General features: G+C 38.5%; 1 protein-coding gene across 1 annotated transcript in view; it reads right to left on the reverse strand.

Moving 5' to 3' along the window:
• The window catches only part of FOLH1B (folate hydrolase 1B), a 75,902-nt gene that overhangs the window by 14,251 nt on the left and 40,654 nt on the right, over positions 1-20,997 (reverse strand). Inside the window, exons 10-13 of the mRNA XM_035723064.1 lie at positions 19,573-19,692; positions 17,318-17,400; positions 12,751-12,814; positions 1,330-1,397 (exon numbers count right to left, since the gene is read on the reverse strand). Coding sequence (XP_035578957.1) covers positions 1,330-1,397; positions 12,751-12,814; positions 17,318-17,400; positions 19,573-19,692 — 335 coding nt within the window. The remainder of the gene's footprint in view (positions 1-1,329; positions 1,398-12,750; positions 12,815-17,317; positions 17,401-19,572; positions 19,693-20,997) is intronic.

A 20,997-nucleotide genomic window follows, 5' to 3' on the forward strand; every position in this document is an offset into this window, starting at 1 on the left:
ATTTATTCTAAGAAATGCACATTTAACACAGTGTAGAAATACAGTACTAAATTCTCAGTTGATCACTCAAATGTAAAATGCTATAAATCACTCTCCCCAAATAAAACAGAATAAAACAAACCCCCAAACTGTCAAGCAACACATAATTTCAAATCTGACCTAAAGAGTAGAGTTTTTTCAATTGTCTCCGGATGCCACCAAGCCAGCCAGAAAACAAAGAACTGGCAAGCTTCCTTAGCATTTGACTTAAATTACATGAAGAGTGAACATTCTCAGAAACACCCTGTTGCAGATATTTAAATTTTTACATACTTCATGGAAATTGATAAAACTGCAGGCAAATGATGCAGCTCTTGAGTAATGACATGAATTTTTTTTTTCTAATCCTAGAGGAGAAGCTAAGTCATAAGATTACATTCCATGCTTTTGAAACCAAAGGTTAGTGACATTTAAGTCTTACTGAAAACCCCTATCTGAAGGGGAATAATTGTGTTTTCCTTGGTAATTATACATCAATTGGTAATTCTATTAAATAGGCAAGTCTTTTTTTTTTTCCTTTCCAGTTCAAATCAGATAAGTAGCAGTAACAACAAAAATCTGCCAAGCAACAAGTTCTTCATGATAACGAATGCTAGGCCCAGTAGACTGAGGATCAGGACAAGGAAAGTGAAGAGTTGCCTGTCAGTCCTGGAGGAACTCAGGCACAATCTCTCCAGTAGGTTCGGGATCCTGTGCTGCTGTCAGAATTAAGAGAACTTCAGCTGTCAGCCTAGTTCAGTGGGGCTCAGTGGAGTGCAGCTCAAGGCCAGAAGTCAGGGAGGGGGGTACATGGTCTCCCCTAGCCTCTGCCCCAAACCAATTGGACCCTGGAATCAGCGCTTGCTGTTTTTGCAACATACTCCTTCTTGATCACTTAGAAACTTCAACTCTTCCTGTGTCCTGGGCTAATTGATATCATTACTTGAAGGAGTATAAATCAGTTTTAAAATTAAGGAGTGAAATCACAGGACCAAGTGCTGGTTCAGCTACAGCATGAGTTGTATGACAGTGGGGGGCTAATGCTTTTTGATCTCAGTTTTCTCGATTTCAAATGGGGATGGTAGACACAATGCAACCCCAGGGCTGCTTCAGTAGTTGGGAGAAATGGGGTAGCATATGTAAACAGTTTATTAGATGTAATGTTCTCTGGAGCTTATTAGAGGTAATATTTGCTATATGAGAGAAAGACAAATTATAAAACAATGCAGCTGCTTAACATAATAATGGTTCCTCAAGAAAACATCATTTGTAGAACTCAAACTTTCTAAAATTATACATAATTATTTTTACCTCCTTTGTTAGGTTGTATACCAAGCTGTACATTAGTGGGGTGCAATCAACTCTCAGAGTATAGTTTCCTTAAAGATAAAGAGAGAGTGTTTTTTTATTTCATTTACTTTATTCTTTCATTCAAAGATGAATCCTAGCTCTTTAGCCAGAAGGATCCTTAACATAACATAATAATAAAAAAATTTAAAAAAACAAACTAATGTTGTAATGTATGGTGACTAACATAACATAATAAAATTAAATTAAAAAAAAAACCTAAGTCCAATAAAGCTCTCCAACTTACTATTCAATAAAAGCATCATTGCTCACCACAGTCCTCAGTTCCAGGCATGAAACAACCCCCATCACCGCTCCAAATCTTCACCTCCCACTCTGCCCAAGCAGACTCCTGCTCAGGGGCTTTGCATATACAGTTCCCTCAGCCTGGAACAGTGTTATGCATTATATCTGCATGACTTAAAACTCCTCCTCTAGTCTAATATCATGTTTTCTGAGAGTTTTCCCCTGAACATCTACCTAGAGGAGCACCTTCTCTTCCTTTTATCCTAGCCACTCTTTCTCTTTTGACCTTGCTTATTTTTCTCATTGGTTATCTCTCAAACATGTTAAATATTTGCCTTTTTATTTTCCATCCTCCCACCAGACTAGAAATTCCATGGGAGCAGGTGTTCACTTTTATTTGTTGCCAGGGGTTAGCACAGTCCTGGCCTTTAGCATTTACCCAATAAACATTTGTTGTAAAAATGCATTTGTGGGGGCACCTAGGTGGCTCAGTCAGTTAAGCGTCCAACTCTTGATTTTGGCTCAGGTCATGGTCTCAGTTTCCTGGGATCGAGCCCTGCATCGGGCTCCATGCTCAGCTTGGAGTCTGCTTGAGATTCTCTCTCTCTCCCTCTCCTTCTGCTTCCCCTCCCCCCACTTGTATGTGTGCATGTGCACACATTCTCTCTCTCTCAAATAAAAGAAATAAAATCTTTTAAAAAATGCATTTATAAGGCAGATGCTCTCCAGCTAGTTCTGAATAGAGAACAGAGATGGTGTTCCCATTCCTCAGGAATTCTGTCTGATGAGTTTGAGAGTCATGAGAACCAGCCAGGAGAGGTGACCTCAAGAAGTTGTGGGAGCACAGGGACAGAAGGCTAAAGCATGATGGAGGCCTGGGGAAGGGAAAGTTAAGACAACTTCATCAAGGATTAGCCTGTACAAATGCCCAGAAATATAAAAGTACATGATGTACTCAAAGAATGGCCAGCAACTCTAATCTCAAAGCTTCAGGTCCACGTCTGGGGATAGCAAATTTGAGGCTTTAAAAATAAGTAGACACTCCAGCAGAACTGTTCATGGAACTTGAAAGGCTGGTTCCAAATTTCGACTAGAAGAATAAATATGCACAAATTTTAGCCACTGCCATTTTTAAAAGTGATAAAGAGCTAGTAGGAGTGCAAACCAGAGAGTCAGAGAGGTAGTCTGGCAGCATAAATTACCACGTAATGCACGTGTACCACGACCAAGGCATGATATTGTAGCTCTCCACTCTCCACTTGTATAGAAAAAGGCAAGGTGGGCAAATAAACAAGATATTTACTGCAACAAATTGAAGCAATCTGACCATCAGCTGGAGAATTGAGACGTAAATTGCTCTGTCGAAAACACTGTAGAAGTTTTTCTTTTCAAGTGATAGATTTATATATAATGACATGGAAAATGTTCCATAATATGCTGTTGAATAGAAAAGGAGAAGACGCAGAACCATGTAGTATGTAATATGTAATATGTAATGAAAATCTGTATAAGATCGTGAGGGGCAACACAATGTAGTCGTTAGAAGGATAAAGATGATCACCTAGATTTGAGTCTCAGCTCAATCTTTTACTAGCTGTGTGACTCGGGAAAGTTACTTAATCTCTCTGAATTGGAGGTTTCCTCTTCTATACAAGGAAAATAATAAAGTACCTACCTTACAGGATTATTGGATTAAATAAATATTTACATGTAAAGCACTTAAGACAGCACCTTCAACATCACTGATGGTTTGAGTGAGCTAACCATCTAGAGATGAATGTCAGTGTGATGGAAACATCTCAAATTGAGGACAGTAGCACCTTCGGAGAGAGGGCTGAGTTTGAGAGTGATATAAGTAAAGGTTCTTGCTTTGATTATAAATTTTGCATTTTACCATGAGAAAGTCAATGTATTACTTATTGTGTTATCTTAAAAATGAATATTTAACAAAATTTTAAATATAAAACAAAGTAAGATAAGTGGAATCCCAGTCATCGAGTAACATGGTGTCATGTGCTGTTGATGCTGAGAATGATAGGAAGACAATGCTGCGTTTTAAGGCAGGGAGTGACGTCATCAACAAATTCCAATGATTAGAGGCAGAGCAAGAAGGTGGAGGAGTAGGAGACCTGGATTTCGTCTGGTCTCAGGAATTCAGCTGAATGGGGATCAAACCATTCTGAAAACCTACGAACTCAACAGGAGATCGAAGAAGAGAGTAGCAACAACTCTCTGAACAGAGAAGCGACCACTTACTGGAAGGTAGGACGTGTGGAGAAGTGAATCCGAGGCGATATTCGGGAGGATAGACGGCAGGGGAGGGGGCCTCCGTCGGCCACTTCTGGCAAGTGATAGAGCCACGGAGCACAAAATGAGAACTTTTAGAAGCCGGCTCTGCTGAGGGACGTTGCTCCAGTGGCTAAACTGGGGGTGAAACCCTCGTGGGACAGTGTGGTCTCAGGACCTTCGGGGTCACAGAAAGACCGGGGGTGCCTGAGTGTGGCAGAGCTCCCAGGTATCGGATTAGGGAAGCCAGCTGCAGAGACGGAGCCAAGGCGCGGGCTCTCAGCTCAGGGTTGCCATAAACTATGATCCATGGCCCACTCGGGCCACTGCTCTTCCAGCAGGGACCCAACAAGTGGCAGATCCGGGGAGACTCCCCTTCCTCGCCTGGGAGGAGCAGTGCAGGAGTGCACTGCAGGGATCTGCTGGGTTTGGAGACTCCACATGGTGTTGGGTGCCAGAGATAGAAATGCTCTGTCACAGGCCGGGGGAGCACGGAGTGCAGCCGGAGACCGGGGAGACGGGAGTGACCGACTGCCTTTCTCTGGGGGCGCACTGAGGAGCGGGGCCCTGAGTTCTCGGCTCCTCCGGGTGGAGATTGGGAGGCCACCATTTTCACTCTCATCCTCCAAAGCTGTACCGAGAGCTTGGAGGGAACAAAAGCTCCTGAGAGCAAACCTGAGCAGATTGCTTAGCCCGGACTCACAAGGGCTGGGCAATTCCGACTCCAGCAAAGATATTTGGGAACCACAGCAACAGATCCCTCCCCCAGAAGATCAGCACGAACAGCCAGCCAAGACCAAGTTTACCAATCAAGGAGAACGGGAGAACTCCAGTGCTAGGGGAATACTGCACATAGGATTCATCGCTTTTTTACCATGATTCATTAGTTTTTCAAAGTTAATTTTTTTAACTTTGTTTTTTGGTTTTTTGAATTTTTCTTTTTCCCTTTTTCAACCAACATCTTATCAATCCCTTTTTTAGAAAATATTTTTTATTTTTCACTTTTAGAAAATTTATCCCTTCATAGTAGTTACCGTTATTTTTGGAATATATATATATAAGTTGTTCTTTCTTTAAAATTTTGAGATACAGTTTCTTCTAACAGATCAAAATATACCCTAAATCTCTAGTGTATGGCTTTGTTCTAGTCTCCTGCCTGATCACATTCTCTCCCTTTTTTTTTTCTAAATCTTCTTCCTTCTTTTTACAAACAACTTATCAATTCTTTTATAAATTCTTTTATAATTTTCATCTTTAAGTCATCGTCCATCCCTTCATTGTATCAACCCTTCTTTTGTACATATATAAGTCTTTCTTTCTTTACAATTTTAGAAGGCACTATCTTCTAACAGACCAAAATACACCCAAAATCTAGTGTGTGGCACTGATCTATGCACTAGCCTGATCATATGTGATCATATTCTGTTTTGTTGTTGTTGTTGTTGTTCTGTTTTTGTTTGTTTTTAATTTTTTCTTTTTCTTTTTCTTTCTCTTTCTTTTTTCTTTCTTTCCCTTTCTTTTCCCCTGATTTCAGGTCTTTTCTGATTTGTTTAGAGCATATTTTCTGGGGACGTTCTTAACCTGTTAGCATTTTCTCTCTCATTGATCTATTCTCCTCTGGACAAAATGACAAGACGAAAGAAATCACCTCAGCAAAAAGAACAAGAGGTAGTACCGTCTGCCAGGGACCTACTCAATACGGACATTAGTAAAATGTTGGACCTAGAGTTCAGAATCATGGTTTTAAAGATGCTAGCTGGGCTTAAAAAAGGATGGAAGTTATTAGAGACACCCTTCCTGGAGAAATAAAAGAACTAAAATCTAACCAAATTGAAATAAAAAAGGCTATTCATGAGGTACAACAAAAAATGGGGGCACTAACTGCTAGGATAAATGAGGCAGAAGAGAGAATCAGCGATATAGAAGACCAAATGATGGAAAATAAAAAAGCTGAGAAAAATAGAGATAAACAACTACCGGATCATGAGGGCAGAATCTGAGAGATAAGCGATACCATAAGACGAAACAACATTAGAATAATTGGGATCCCAGAAGAAGAAGAAAGAGAGAGAGGGGCAGAAGGTATACTGGAGCAAATAATGGCAGAGAACTTCCCTAATGTGGGGAAGGAAACAGGCATCAAAATCCCGGAGGCACAGAGAACCCCTCTCAAAATCAATAAAAATAGGTCAACACCCCGACATCAAATACTAAAACGAGTCTCAGAGACAAAGAGAAAATCCTGAAAGCAGCTCGGAGAAGAGATATGTAACCTATAAAGGTAGAAACATTAGATTGGCAACAGACCTATCCACAGAGACCTGGCAGGCCAGAAAGGACTGGCATGATATCTTCAGAGCACTAAATGAGAAAAATATGCAGCCAAGAATACTATATCCAGCTAGGCTGTCATTGAAAATAGAAGGAGAGATGAAAAGCTTCCAGGACAAACAAAATCTAAAGGAATTTGCAAACACAAAACCAGCCCTCCAAAAATATTGAAAGGGGTCCTCTAAGCAAACAAAGAGCCTAAAAGCAGCATAGACCAGAAAGGAACACGGACAATATACAGTAACAGTCACCTAACAGGCAATACAATGGCACTAAATTCATATCTTTCACTAGTTACCCTGAATGTAAATGGGCTAAATGCCCCAATCAAAAGACACAGGCTATCAGATTGGATTAAAAAACAAGACCCATCAATATGCTGTCTGCAAGAGACTCATTTTAGACCCAAAGACACCCCGACATTGAAAGTGAAGGGGTGGAAAACCATTTACCATGCTAATGGACACCAAAAGAAAGCTGGGGTGGCAATCCTTATATCAGACAAACTAGATTTTAAAACAAAGACTGTAATAAGAGATGAGGAAGGACACTATATCCTACTTAAAGGGTCTATCCAACAAGAAGATCTAACAATTGTAAATATCTATGCCCCTAACATGGGAGCAGCCAATTACATAAGGCAATTAATAACAATAGCAAAGAAACACATTGACAACAATACAATAACAGTGGGGGACTTTAACACCCCCCTGACTGAAATGGACAGATCATCTAAGCAAAAGATCAACAAGGAAATAAAGACTTTAAATGACACCCTGGACCAAATAGACTTCACAGACATATTGAGAACATTCCATCCCAAAGCAACGGAATACACATTCTTCTCTAGTGCCATGGAACATTCTCCAGAATAGATCACATCCTAGGTCACAAATCAGGTCTCAACCAGTACTAAAAGACTAGGATTATTCCCTGCATATTTTCAGACCACAATGCTTTGAAACTAGAACTCAATCACAAGAGGAAAGACGGAAAGAACTCAAATACATGGAGGCTAAAAAGCATCCTACTAAAGAATGAATGGGTCAACCAGGAAATTAAAGAAGAATTAAAAAATTTCATGGAAACCAATGAAAATGAAAACACAAGTGTTCAAAATCTTTGGGATACAGCAAAGGCAGTCCTGAGAGGAAAGTATATAGCAATACAAGCCTTTCTCAAGAAACAAGAGAGGTCTCAAATACACAACCTAACCCTACACTTAAAGGAGCTAGAGAAAAAACAGCCAATAAAGTCTAAACCCAGCAGGAGAAGAGAAATCATAAAGATCAGAGCAGAAATCAATGAAATAGAAACCAAAAGAACAGTAGAACAGATCAACGAAACTAGGAGCTGATTCTTTGAAAGAATTAACAAGATTGATAAACCCCTGGCCAGACTTATCAAAAAGAAAAGAGAAATGACCCAAATCAACAAAATCATGAATGAAAGAGGAGAGATCACAACCAACACCAAAGACATACAAACAATTATAAGAACATATTAAGAGCAACTCTATGCCAGCAAATTAGATAATCTGGAAGAAATGGATGCATTCCTAGAGATGTATCAACTACCAAAATTGAACCAGGAAGAAATAGAAAACCTGAACAGACCTATAACCACTAAGGAAATTGAAGCAGTCATCAAAAATCTCCCAAGAAACAAAAGCCCAGGGCCAGATGTCTTCCCAGGGGAATTCTACCAAACATTTAAAAAGAATTAATACCTACTCTCCTGAAACTGTTCCAAAAAATAGAAATGGAAGGAAAACTTCCAAACTCATTTTATGAGGCCACCATTACCTTGTTCCCAAAACCAGACAAAGACCCCATCAAAAAGGAGAATTACAGACCAACATCCTTGATGAACATGGATGCAAAAATTCTCACCAAAATACTAGCCAATAGGATCCCACAGTACATTAAAAGGATTATTCACCATGACCAAATGGGATTTATCCCTGGGCTGCAAGGTTGGTTCAACATCCGCAAATCAATCAATGTGATACAATATATTAATGAAAGAAAGAACAAGAATCATATGATCCTCTCAGTAGTTGCAGAGAAAGCATTTGACAAAGTACAGCATCCTTTCTTGATTAAAACTCTTCAGAGTATAGGGATAGAGGATATATACCTCAATATCATAAAATCCATCTATGAAAAACCTACAGCAAATATCATTCTCAACGTGGCAGGGATGTCCACTCTCACCACTGCTATTCAACATAGTATTAGAAGTCCTAGCCATAGCTATCAGACAACAAAAAGAAATCAAAGGCATCCAAATCAACAAAGAGGAAGTCTAACTCTCACTCTTTGCAGATGATATGATACTTTATGTGGAAAACCCAAAAGACTCCACCCCAAAACTGCTAGAACTCATACAGGAATTCAGTAAAGTGGCAGGATATAAAATCACAGAAATCAGTGGCATTCCTATACAGAAACAACAAGACAGAAGAGACACAAATTAAGGAGTCGATCCCATTTCCAATTGCACCCAAAACCATAAGATACCTAGGAATAAATTTAACCAAAGAGGCAAAGGATCTGTACTCAGAAAACTATAAAATACTCAGGAAAGAAATTGAAGAAGACACAAAGAAATGGAAAAACGTTCCATGCTCATGGATTGGAAGAACAAAGATTGTGAAGATGTCAATGCTACCTAGAGCAATCTACACATTCAATGCAATCCCCATCAAAATACCAACCACTTTTTTCAAAGAAATTGAACAAATAATCCTAAAATTTTTATGGAACCAGAAGAGACCCCGAATAGCCAGAGGAATGTTGAAAAAGAAAAGCAAAGCTGGTGGCATCACAATCTGGACTTCCAGCTCTATTACAAAGCTGTCATCAAGACAGTATGGTACTGGCACAAAAACATACACATAGATCAATGGAACAGTATAGAGCGCCCAGAAATGGACCCTCAACTCTATGGTCAACTCATCTTTGACAAAGCAGGAAAGAATGTCCAATGGAAAAAAGACAGTCTCTTCAACAAACAGTGTTGGGAAAATTGAACAGCCACATTCAGAAGAATGAAAGTGGAACATTTCCTTACACCACACACAAAAATAGACTCCAAATGGTTGAAAGACCCAAACGGGAGACAGGAGTCCATCAAAATCCTAAAGGAGAACACAGGCAGCAACCTCTTTGACCTCAGCCACAGCAACTTCTTCCTAGAAACATCACCAAAGGCAAGGGAAGCAAGAGTAAAAATGAACTATTGGGATTTCATCAAAATAAAAAGCTTTTGCACCGCAAAAGAAACAGTCAACAAAACCAAAAGACAACCAACAAAATGGGAGAAAATATTTGCAAATGACATATCAGATAAAGGGCTAGTATCCAAAATCTATGAAGAACTTCTGAACCTCAGCACCCAAAGAACAAATAATCCAATCAAGGAATGTGCAGACGACATGAACAGACATTTTTCCAAAGAAGACATCCAAATAGCAAATAGACACATGAAAAAGTGCTCAATATCCTTCGGCATCAGGGAAATCCAAATCAAAACCTCAATGAGATACCACCTCACACCAGTCAGAATGGCTAAAATTAACAAGTCAGGAAATGAGAGATGTTGGTGTGGATGAGGAGAAACGGGAACCGTCCTACCCTCTTGGTGGGAATGCAAGCTGGTGCAACCACTCTGGAAAACAGTATGGAGGTTCCTCAAACAGTTGAAAATAGAGATACCTTACGATCCAGCAATTGCAATACTGGGTATTTACCACAAAGATACAAATGTAGGGATCTGAAGGGGTACGTGCACCCCAATGTTTATAGCAGCAATGTCCACAATAGCCAAACTGTGGAAAGAGCCAAGATGTCCATCGACAGATGAATGGATAAAGAAGAGGTGGTATACATACACAATGGAATATTATGCAGCCACGAAAAGGAATGAGATCTTGCCATTTGCAACGACGTGGATGGACCTGGAGGGTGTTATGCTGAGTGAAAAAGTCAATCAGAGAAAGACATGTATCATATGACCTCACTGATATGAGGAATTCTTAAAATCAGGAAACAAACTGAGGGTTGCTGGAGTGGTGGGGGGTGGGAGGGAGGGGGTGGCTGGGTGATAGACATTGGGGAGGTTATGTGCTATGGTGAGCGCTGTGAATTGTGGAAGACTGTGAATCACAGATCTGTACCTCTGAAACAAATAATGCAATATATGTTCAGAAAAAAAAAAAGAAGAAGAAGATAGCAGGACAGGAAGAATGAAGGGGAGTAAGTTGGAAGGGGAGACGAACCATGAGAGATGATGGACTCTGAAAAACAAACTGAGGTTTCTAGAGGGGAGGGGGGTGGGTGTATGGGTTAGCCTGGTGATGGGTATTAAAGAGGGCACGTTCTGCGTGGAGCACTGGGTGTTATATGCAAACAATGAATCATGGAACACTACATCAAAAACTAATGATGTAATGTATGGTGATTAACATAACAATAAAAAAATTCCAATGATCAAAACCATTAACAATCAAATCTTACAAACAAACCTAGCAATAAAGACAACATTATTCTACTTTTGAAAAATACACATTTAAGGTCTTATTCTCTGTAGCAAAGGTGTTTCATCTGATTATGTGTTTCTAAATAAGGGTAATAGTTCCAAGCTAATATTTTTGAACTTTTGCTCTGTGAGAGGCACAAGTCTGGGAGTTTTGCAAATATAACCGCTTTTGCCCTGATAAGATCCTTGGACATACGTACTCTTGGTAACTCTATTTTTTTATTTTTTAAGTGTTTTTCTTCTTTCTTTTTCCTTTTTTTGAAAGACTTTATTTGTTTGAGAGAGAGAGAGAGAGAGCACGAGCAGGTGAGCGGTAGGCAGAGGGAGAGGGAGAAGCAGACTTCCTGCTGAGCAGGGAGCCCGATGCAGGACTCGAACCCAGGACCCTGGGATCATGACCCAAGCCAAAGGCAGACGCTTAACTGACTGAGCCACCCAGGCAGCCCAGTAACTCTATTTAGAGGTGAGAAAACAGACATGGAAAGTAAGTCACAACCTGAGGCCACACAATGAGAAAGTGGCAGTGCCAGGAGGAAGGCCAGGCCCTTTACCACCAACATAAGAGGAGGGCAGGATGGCTGAAATGCACTGCGTGAGCTACCTCCTAGGACGATTTAACTCAGACAGGTGGACGAAGATATGTACATTGCAGCATGTCTCCAGCAAAATGCAATGTCTCAATTACTGCTGATACGGAAAGTTTACTCCTACACTACAGGGAAGATTCTAAAAGCCCACCCTGCGTTCATTGACTCATTCATTTGCTGCACCTGTGCAACACGTCTTTCTTTAACAAGACATTAGGAAACCACGAGTTATCAAGATCCTGTCTGTTCCTGGCTGAAGAAGACAGCCTAGTAACAGAAGTAGTTTGTAAAGCAAATAGTTGTTTATCCATGGCAGTGATGAGTGCTAAAGACAGGGCTTCCCTGAAAAAGTAACAGTTCAGAGGAGGCTGTAAGGATAAGAATTAAACAGGTAGAGTGTGTTGAACAACCATCTGGTACTGAGAACAGCAGGTGCACTGTCCAGGAAGGAGCATATAGTCAAGAACAGAAAGATGAGTGGGTGTGCAGGGTAGTGGCAGTGGACTGCTTGATCTTGGAAATAGACCTGACGATGTCCTTCCATTCAAATCTCTGCTTATCAAAAGCAAATATGTTCTTGAAGGCCAGTCTCAAGTGTCATTTCTCAGGCTTTTCCTGAACTTGCTACTATTCTCTCCTCTGAACTCCTAGACCAGTCTGATTATAGCCTTTTTTAAAAATAGTAATATGATTTTTTAAAGATTTTATTTATTTATTTGAGAGAGAGAGAGAGAGAGAGAGAGAGACCTGAGCCGAAGTCAGACACTGGGCCGAAGCAGGAGTTTAACCAACTGAGCCACCCAGGTGCCCATATGGCCTTTTCATGGTACCTGCATATATTAGAATCCTAGACTAATTTATTGTTTGTACTGAGCCACAAACTCCTGAGTGCAAGACTGTTCTTTACTAACCTCTGATTCCTTTGAAATACTGTAAAGTACATTACGGAGAGAAGTGCTCAATAACGATTCATTGAATTGGAAAAAAAATTAAGAAAAAAATACTTGGACATCAGTATTTTTTTCCAAAATCTATATGCATGATATGATAAAACTAGGATTATATTTACACTTTTTTGCCACACCATTCTAAAACCAGAGAAATCTTTAGTTCTATTATTTTATTTATCCATTTAACAGGTATTTATGATCCCTAGCACAGACAAGAAAATCTGCCAGATGAAGCAAATCAGAGAGGGCTGCTTTCCCAAATTAGCACTCTTGGGCTCACAGCTGCTATGAGGCAAGCGCACAGCCAGACCCACCAGCAGCAGAGTCCCTAACCACATGTACTGGATTTGCTTTCTTTACTGGAGCATCATTTACGAACTAAGTGGCTGCTACTAGTTCGTGTACTAGATCACATCTTTTCCTATGAGACCAACGTTACTCACCTTCTATAGAAGAATCAGCATTAACATAGGCCACACCACGCTCTTGAAGGAGTCTGGAATTCTCCTATAATAAAAAAGAATAAAACCATAAACATATACCATAACCTCCCCCTAAAACAATGTACATCTACATGTGCTGTGTGGAGATATTTGAAACAAGCTGACCACAAAATTGATATATAAGATTGTGAAAACAGAGTTTGTTTGAAATAATTCCGATAAAGATTATTCTAAGAAATAACAAGCAAAACATTTTTAAGACTAAAATTTAAGATGAACCTGCCCATATTCTTAAAATGGTAAATAGAAAAGGAGTTGATTCCTTTAACCATGCCATGGTTTACCGTTTAAGAAATTCTCTTAGCAAACATGAATGACATAAGATAGAAACCCCTTCGTGGAAATCTTCCCATGAACATCTCCTCTCAATCTCTCTCTCTCTTTTTTAAGTAAGCTTCAAGACCAGCGTGGAGCCCAACTGGGCTTGAATTTATGACCCTGAGATCAAGACTTGATCTGAGCTCAAAAGTGGGACGCTTAACCAACTGACCCACCCAGGCGACCCCCCCCCATGAACATCTCTTTATTTAAGAGAATCTCGCCTGAGTCAATAATTTCAAATTTCAAATTTATGTTTAAAAACATGTGGTTTCCATACTATAGGCGGAAGCATGAAGTTCTTCTGTAGGATGACACCACCTATTGGTGAAGACTGATCATTGCACAATAGTAAAATGCTGACAAAACGTGTAGCAGGGTTTTTTTGTTTTGTTTTGTTTTGTTTTGAGCTATCAAGTGGATTTTGAATCTCCAAAACATGTAATTTCCTAAGCATCCCGACAGTAAGAAAGGAAGTAGAAAAAATATGCAACTTTAGGTGGTGAATCTGAAACAGACAAACCAAGAGGTTTCTCTCCCCCCACCTTTGGTTGTTTCTTAAATTCCACATATAGTATTCATCTTTCTCTGACTTACTTCGCTCAGCATTATACTCTCTAGATCCATCCATGTTATTGCAAATAGGAAGATTTCGTTCTTTTTTATGGCTGAATAATATTCCATTATATATATATATATATATATACATATGTGTGTGTATATATAATGAGATATATATATATCTCATATCTTCTTTATTCATTCATCTATTGATGGACACTTGGGCTGCTTCCATAATTTGGGTATTGTAAATAATGCTGCTATAAACATAGGGGTGCATATATCTTTTTGCATTAGTGTTTTTCATATTATTTGAGTGGTAGAATTATTGGATCATATAGTAATTCTATTTTTAATTTTTTAAGGAACCTCCATACTGGTTTCCACAGTGTGCACCAGTTTGCATTCCCACCAACAGTGCATGAGGGTTCCTTTTTCTCCACATTCTTGCCAACACTTTTGTTTTTGATTTTAGACATTCTGACAGGTCTGAGGTGATACCTCATTGTGGTTCTGATTCCCATTTCCCTGATGATGAGTGATGTTGAGCATTTTTTCATGTGCCCATTGGTCATCTATATATCTTCTTAGGGAAATGTCTGTTCATGATTTCTGCTCATTTTTTAATCAGATTGGTTTTTGTGTGTTGAGTTGTTCAGTTCTTTATATATTTTGGATACTAACCCTTTATCAGGTAAGTCGTTTGCAAGTATCTTCTATTCAGTAGGCTGTCTTTCAGTATTATTTATTGTTTCCTTTGCTGTTCAGAAGGTTTTTATTTTGATATAATCTCAATAGTTTATTTTTGTTTTTGTCTCCCTTGCCTTAGGGAAGGCATTATTGAACATGATGTCAGCTGTGGGTTTTCATATATGGTCTTTATTATGTTGAGGTATGTTCCCTCTAAACCTACTTTATTGAGGGTTTTCATCATAAATGGATGTAGTGCTTTGTCAAAAGCTTTTTCTGAATCTACTGAAATGATTATATGGTTTTTACCCTTTCTCTTGCTAATGTGATGTATCACATTGGGTGATTTGCAAATATTGAACCACCCAGGATTAAATCCCACTTAATTGTGGTGAATCGTTTTTTAAATGTATCATTGGATTCAGTTAGCTAATATTTTGTTGAGGATTTTTGCATATTGGCTTGTAGTTCTTTTTGTGTAGTGTCCTTATCGGGTCTTAGTATCAGGGTAATCTTGTCTCAAAGAATGAATTTGAAAGCTTTCTTTCCTCTTCTATTTTATGGATTAGTTTGAAAAGAATAGGTATTAACTCTTTAAAATTTTTGGTAGAATTCACCTGTAAAGCTGTCTGGTCCTGGACTTTTGTTTGTTGGGAATTTTTTGATTACTGATTCAATTTCATTGCTGGTAATTGGGCTCTTCAAATTTTCTCTTTCTTCCTGATTCAATTTTGATAAATTATATAAATTATGTATTTTTAAAAGATTTTATTTATCTGACAGAGAATGAGACAGTGAGAGAGGGAACACACGCAGGGGAAGCGGGAGAGGGAGAAGCAGGCCTCCCACTGAGTAGGGAGCCCGGTGGCAGGGTTTGATCCCGGGACCCTGGGATCATGACCTGAGCTGAAGGCAGACACTTAATGACTGAGCCACCCAGGCGCCCCAAATGATGTTTCTAAGAATTTATCCATTTCTTCTCGGTTGTCCAGTTTGTTGGCACATATAATTTTTCATAATATTTTTCGTAATATTCTCTTATAATCCTTTGTATATCTGTAGTGTTGGTTGGTATTTCTCCTCTTTCATTCCTGATTTTGTGTGAGTCCTCTCTTTTTTTTGATGAGTTTAGCTAAAGGTTTATCAATTTTATTGATCTTTTCAAAGAAGCAGCTCCTGGTTTCATTGATCTGTTGTACTTTTTTTTTTTTTTTTAGTTTCTATTTCGTTCATTTCTCCTCTAATCTTTAGTTCCCTTCCTTCTACTGATTTTGGGTTTTGTTTGTTCTTCTTTTTATAGTTTTTTTAGATGTAAGGTTAGGTTTTTTATCTGAGATTTTTCTTGCTTCTTAAGGTAGACCTGTATTGCTATAAACTTCCTTCTTAGAACAGCTTTTGCTGCAACCCAAAGATTTTGGACCATTGTGTTTTCATTTTCATTTGCTTCCACGTATTTTTTGATTTCCTCTTTCATATCTTGGTTGACCCATTCATTGTTTAGTAGCATGTTATTTAACCTCCATGTATTTGAGCTCTTTCCAGATTTTTTTTTTGTGGTTGACATAGTTTCATAGTGTTCTGGTCAGAAAAGATGCATGGAATGACTTCAATCTTTGTGAATTTGTTGAGGCTTATTTTGTGACCTAATATATGATATATTCTGGAGAACGTTCCATGTAGACTTGAAAAGAATGTGTATCCTGCTGTTTTAGGATGGAACATTCTGAATGTATCTGTTAGATCCATCTGGCCCAAAGTGTCATTCAAAACTGCTATTTCCTGATTGATTTTCTGTTTGGATAATCTATCTATTGATATAAATGGGGTGTCAAATTCTTCTACTATTACTGTATTACTATCAATTAGTTCCTTTATGTTTGTTGTTAACTGCTTTATATATTTGGGTGCTCCCATGTTGTGTGCCTAAATACTTACAATTGTTTTATCTCCTTGTTGGATTGTTTCTTTTATGATTATACAGTGTCCTTCTTTGTCTCGTTACAGTCTATTTTAAAGTCTATTTTGTCCAATATAAGTATTGCTGCCCCAGATTTCTTTTCACATCCACTTGCATAAATATTTCTCCATCCCTTCAATTTCAGTTGGCATGTGTCTCTAAGTCTAAAATGAATCTCTTGTAGGCAGCATGTAGATGGGTCTTGCTTTTTTGTCCATTCTGCTTTTTGTCTTTTGATTGGAATGTTTAGTCCATTTACATTCAAAGTAATTCTTGATAGGGATGTACTTATTGCCATTTTGTCACTTGTATTATGGTTGTTTTTATAGTTCCTCTCTGTTCCTTTCTTCTTTGGCTCTCTTCTCTCACGATTAGTTGGCTTTCTCTAGCGATAGACTTGGATTCCTGTCTCTTTATTTTTTGCATATCCATTACTGATTTCTGATCTGTGGTTACTATTTGGTTTGTGTATAACATCTTCTGTGTAAAGGTAAAATTACTTCCAAAGGGGCCTATCAAATATTCTGCAGTTAGACTTCCTGCCTCATTTTTACCATGATTTAATTTAGAGTCAGTCATATAAGGAACATAAATGTGAAAAGTATACCTTACTGTTCAGGCTCAAGAAGGGATTTAAATGTGGTTAGCTTTAGGAGCTAATTTGGAAAGGACGATAGAAAAAATGATATCTTATTTTGATGTTTGGTTTCTAGGGAATTTACTTATTTACTGTCACACTCCCAGAAAATGAAGATTAATCATTTTGACAAGTGACATTAAGTGGCTTCAAAAGTTCAAACCAAACAGTTCCTTAATACAGAGAGATTGTTATTTTTAAACAAGGATGTGTTATTTCAGACTTTGGAAAAAAGTCTGAATATGTTCTCATTGAAATCACTTGTTATTTTTACATCCTTGAGAATTAAGTCCTAAATGCTTTGCTATAATGAAAATTTATATTGTAGCAAATTATCAACTAACCTCTGCCCACTCAGTAGAACCAAGAAGACCAAATTCTTCTGCATCCCAGCTTGCAAACAAAATTGTTCTTCTAGGTCTCCATCCTAAAATATATGTATAGACACATAAATGCTGGGAAAATGCATAATATATCCAAGACATTGTAAAACTCCACAGAAAAACAACACTAAAACTTCACTGGTTGTTTAGGAAAGGTGAACTCTGGTGAGAATTTTTACTTATATAAATTCCTTTTGTGAGATTTTTAAAGCTGATTTGTCAATACAAAAGAGCACATTTGCACTGAAAAGGGGGAAAATGTAGACACAGCAAAAATTCTGTGAGGTCATAATATTCTAATCGGTGTATATGATTGGATACACACAGGCAGCCATCTGGTTCTGCAGCTGCCCGGAGAAAAAGAAGAAAGTGCTAGATGTGGTCTATGTTCCGAGAGCAGATAAAACTGAGAGAAAATTCCTTACAACCCTTCCATGTTCTGGCATTGCACAAACAATTGTTCAGTGTCAGCTGGTTGTGTGATTTCACTCCATTCTCTGCCAGAATTTGTCAACAGAAGCTCTGTTAGCAGTACCGATGTCTGTGGGGGTTACAATAACTTAGCGCTGCTCAAAAAGGAGGTGATATGGCTGGGAGTTAGAAACACTGACCTTGGAGTTCAAGAAAGATCTTATTTCGATTACCAGTTCTTTCACTTACTAGCATTAGGACTGAGGGGAAGTTATGCAAGCTTCCTCAGTTTTCCTTTCTTCATCTGTACCCCAGAAGTAGCAAGGTAAAGATGAAGATATTACTTGATTTGGGGGAAGACTGAATGGAGTCATGTTTACAAATACAGCACTTCATACGTGCTCCAAAAACTTGTCATTATTTTAGTAAATAGTTCAGTTGTGCTTATTAAGAATATGTATCCCTACAGCTGAGTCCAGTGTTTTATTTTTGTCAAGTTTGTTCATGATATTATTCAAATTTCCTATGAATTGTCATTCCTCATCACTGCATTCTTTTGGCATGCTTTTATTGTCACTGTGATGTTTTGTATTCATCGTAGGGAGTCTTATTGCAAGATCATGGCATTTTTTTGTACTACTGTTAAAGACTAGCTAATTCATGAGCTATGTAGATTCAAGCCCTCATAATTCTGTGTTCTTAAAATACAAGAGAACTGTGCAGAAAAAAAGAATAGAGCCCTTTACCATTTTGTTTTAAAGAGAAACATGGTTTTGTGGATAGGTAGCCAGAAATTTGAGTTGAAACCCTGGTTCTCTGACTCTGCCACATACTAGGTACACCACACACTAGCTATATAACTGGATTCTATAAACCTTGATTAGCTTATTGGTGAAACGAGAACAGAAATAACTAGACTTCTCCCTGGTTGCTAAGAGTTCAAAATAGAGAACATGCGAAAACACTGGTTCTCTGAGGAAATGAGCACCATGCAAACTTAATATATTTTTGCCATTGTTTTTATTGTTGCTAAAAAAAAAAACCTGGATCACATTTCCAGCCCCAAACCCTAATTTGCAGGGTCAGTACACAGCGTGGATTTTCTGCTCTCAAGGCGTAATTTATTTTAAAAAGCAGCCATTTGAACTCAATCTTATCTTTTTTCATAAGAAGATTCTAAAATGATTGAAGCAATTGTGCTAGGAGGAGAAACCTAAATCTCCCGAGAACAAACCAAGGCTGGGGGTGTGGGAATGCAAACATCAAACTTTTGAGACATCCTATTAGGCAGCGAGACCAGTACTTTTCTGAGAAAGCTTCCATCTCCTTACTTGGGACACTTGACCTGACGTGTGAGGCTAGAAGGGCCCAAGAAACTTATGCTCACAGTTCTCTGATCAGGACACTTTGGCCTATGACCTATTTTGGTTTGTCCTCTCCTGTGAAGTAACCCATTTCCACCTTCTTTGTTGTCAAGAGCAAACCCCTAACAGCAGAATTCCTTTATTTCAGATTATAATTTTATGAATATCAATAATGTAAACATTATTCTATAAATAAGCAAAAATAAATAAACAATATAATTAACTAACCCACATGAGTAATATAGCCACAAGTTATTGAAAGCTGTTCTATGCTAGTAGGTATTACTAAGTACTCAATGCTACTAGGGTGGTATACTTTGCACACATCCTCCCAGGTGACCCTTCACACAATCATATGAGAAAGTGGTAATTTTACACACTTTACAGAGGACTACACTGAGATTCAGGGAGGCTGATCTTTTTACTTTCTGTTTATATTACCTTCTTTTTTCAGTGTTCCAAAACTCCTCACAATTTCATGAACAACAGCTGCTCCGCTCTGAGGGTCAATGCCACCAAACACCCATGAGTCACGGTGACCTCCAAGAATGACATATCTGTCTAGAAAGCATCATTGCAGAATTACTTGTCATTCCAGGTCAACAACGGGGCAAACTGCAAATGACTCAAGAACATCCAAACAGAGAGCATTCACAACTCCAAGAAAGATATCAAGGTTCCTGAAGACTTGTGTAAATATACCTATTTTGTTCTGATTTTGATGTATGAAGAAAATATGAATGTGATAAGCAAAGGTATACTTCAATGTATGATAATAATCATAAGTATAGAGGTAATGATAAGTATAGAAGGATAGAAATTATTCCATCCACCTCTCTTTATAATTCTGTTACTCCTCTCTTACCTACTTGTCACTTTGCTTCCAGTATTTTCAGAGTAAGAGAATGCAGTGGCCACATAGTAGGTTCTCTGCTTCCTAATCCTTCTGGTCAATTTTCAAGGTACAGCTCAGCGATTTTCTTCCTCTATGACTCTTTCCTAGCTTCCAAACGGGAGGGAACTGCTCCCATGATCCAGCCTTCAGAGCAATCCTATCATATCTGACCAACAGTTACCACACTTGAATTTATGGTTCCTTGTTCTCATTTTATCCCTTCATCCTTCATGCCTAATACAGAGCCAGCACAAAATAGGTACTCAGGAAGATTCAATGAATTGCCCATTATATATTGTTTAGTACTCACTAAAAGCATACCAATACCAATATTCTTTATCACTGAAAGCAAGCTTTGGCTGCTTCTAAGAAAAATATGTGTAATGCTTGTGGGTAACAAATACATATCCATAATTCCTAAGGAATTCAAACATAATCAAGACTATTTATAAAAGGTATTAATCTGTAGGTCATCTGAAATTCTGTGGAAATCGTGTCTATATATCTTATTAACTTCAAGGGAAAATAAAACTATGTAAAGGATTCATTAATTCAAGGTTACCTTAATTTTCTTTCTGTTTTTAGAGAGTGAGCGCACATGAGCCAGGTTGTACAGAGAATCTTATGCTGACCGTGGAGCCTGACACGGGGCTCAGTCTCATGACCCTGACATCAGGACCTGAGCCGAAATCAAGAGTTGGATGCTTAACCGACTGAGCCACCTAAGCACCACAAGGTTACCTGAATTTTCTAAGAGCGTTATCTTTTATATAGATGCTTGTAGCTATCATGAAGATATTTCCCCAAGCAAAATATGTGGCAAACTAATCCAGAAAACCCTAAGAAAATACCTCAGAATGACCTCTTCCTGCCCTTGCTCCCTTGATCATTTAACTGAAGCATGCACAGCTTAACATTAACTAACCTTGGGCATCTAACCAGCCTAGCCCCACATTTCCTTTTCTTCACAA

The sequence above is a fragment of the Zalophus californianus genome, chromosome 11 (genome assembly GCF_009762305.2).
Source record: "Zalophus californianus isolate mZalCal1 chromosome 11, mZalCal1.pri.v2, whole genome shotgun sequence".
Taxonomy (NCBI): domain Eukaryota; kingdom Metazoa; phylum Chordata; class Mammalia; order Carnivora; family Otariidae; genus Zalophus; species Zalophus californianus.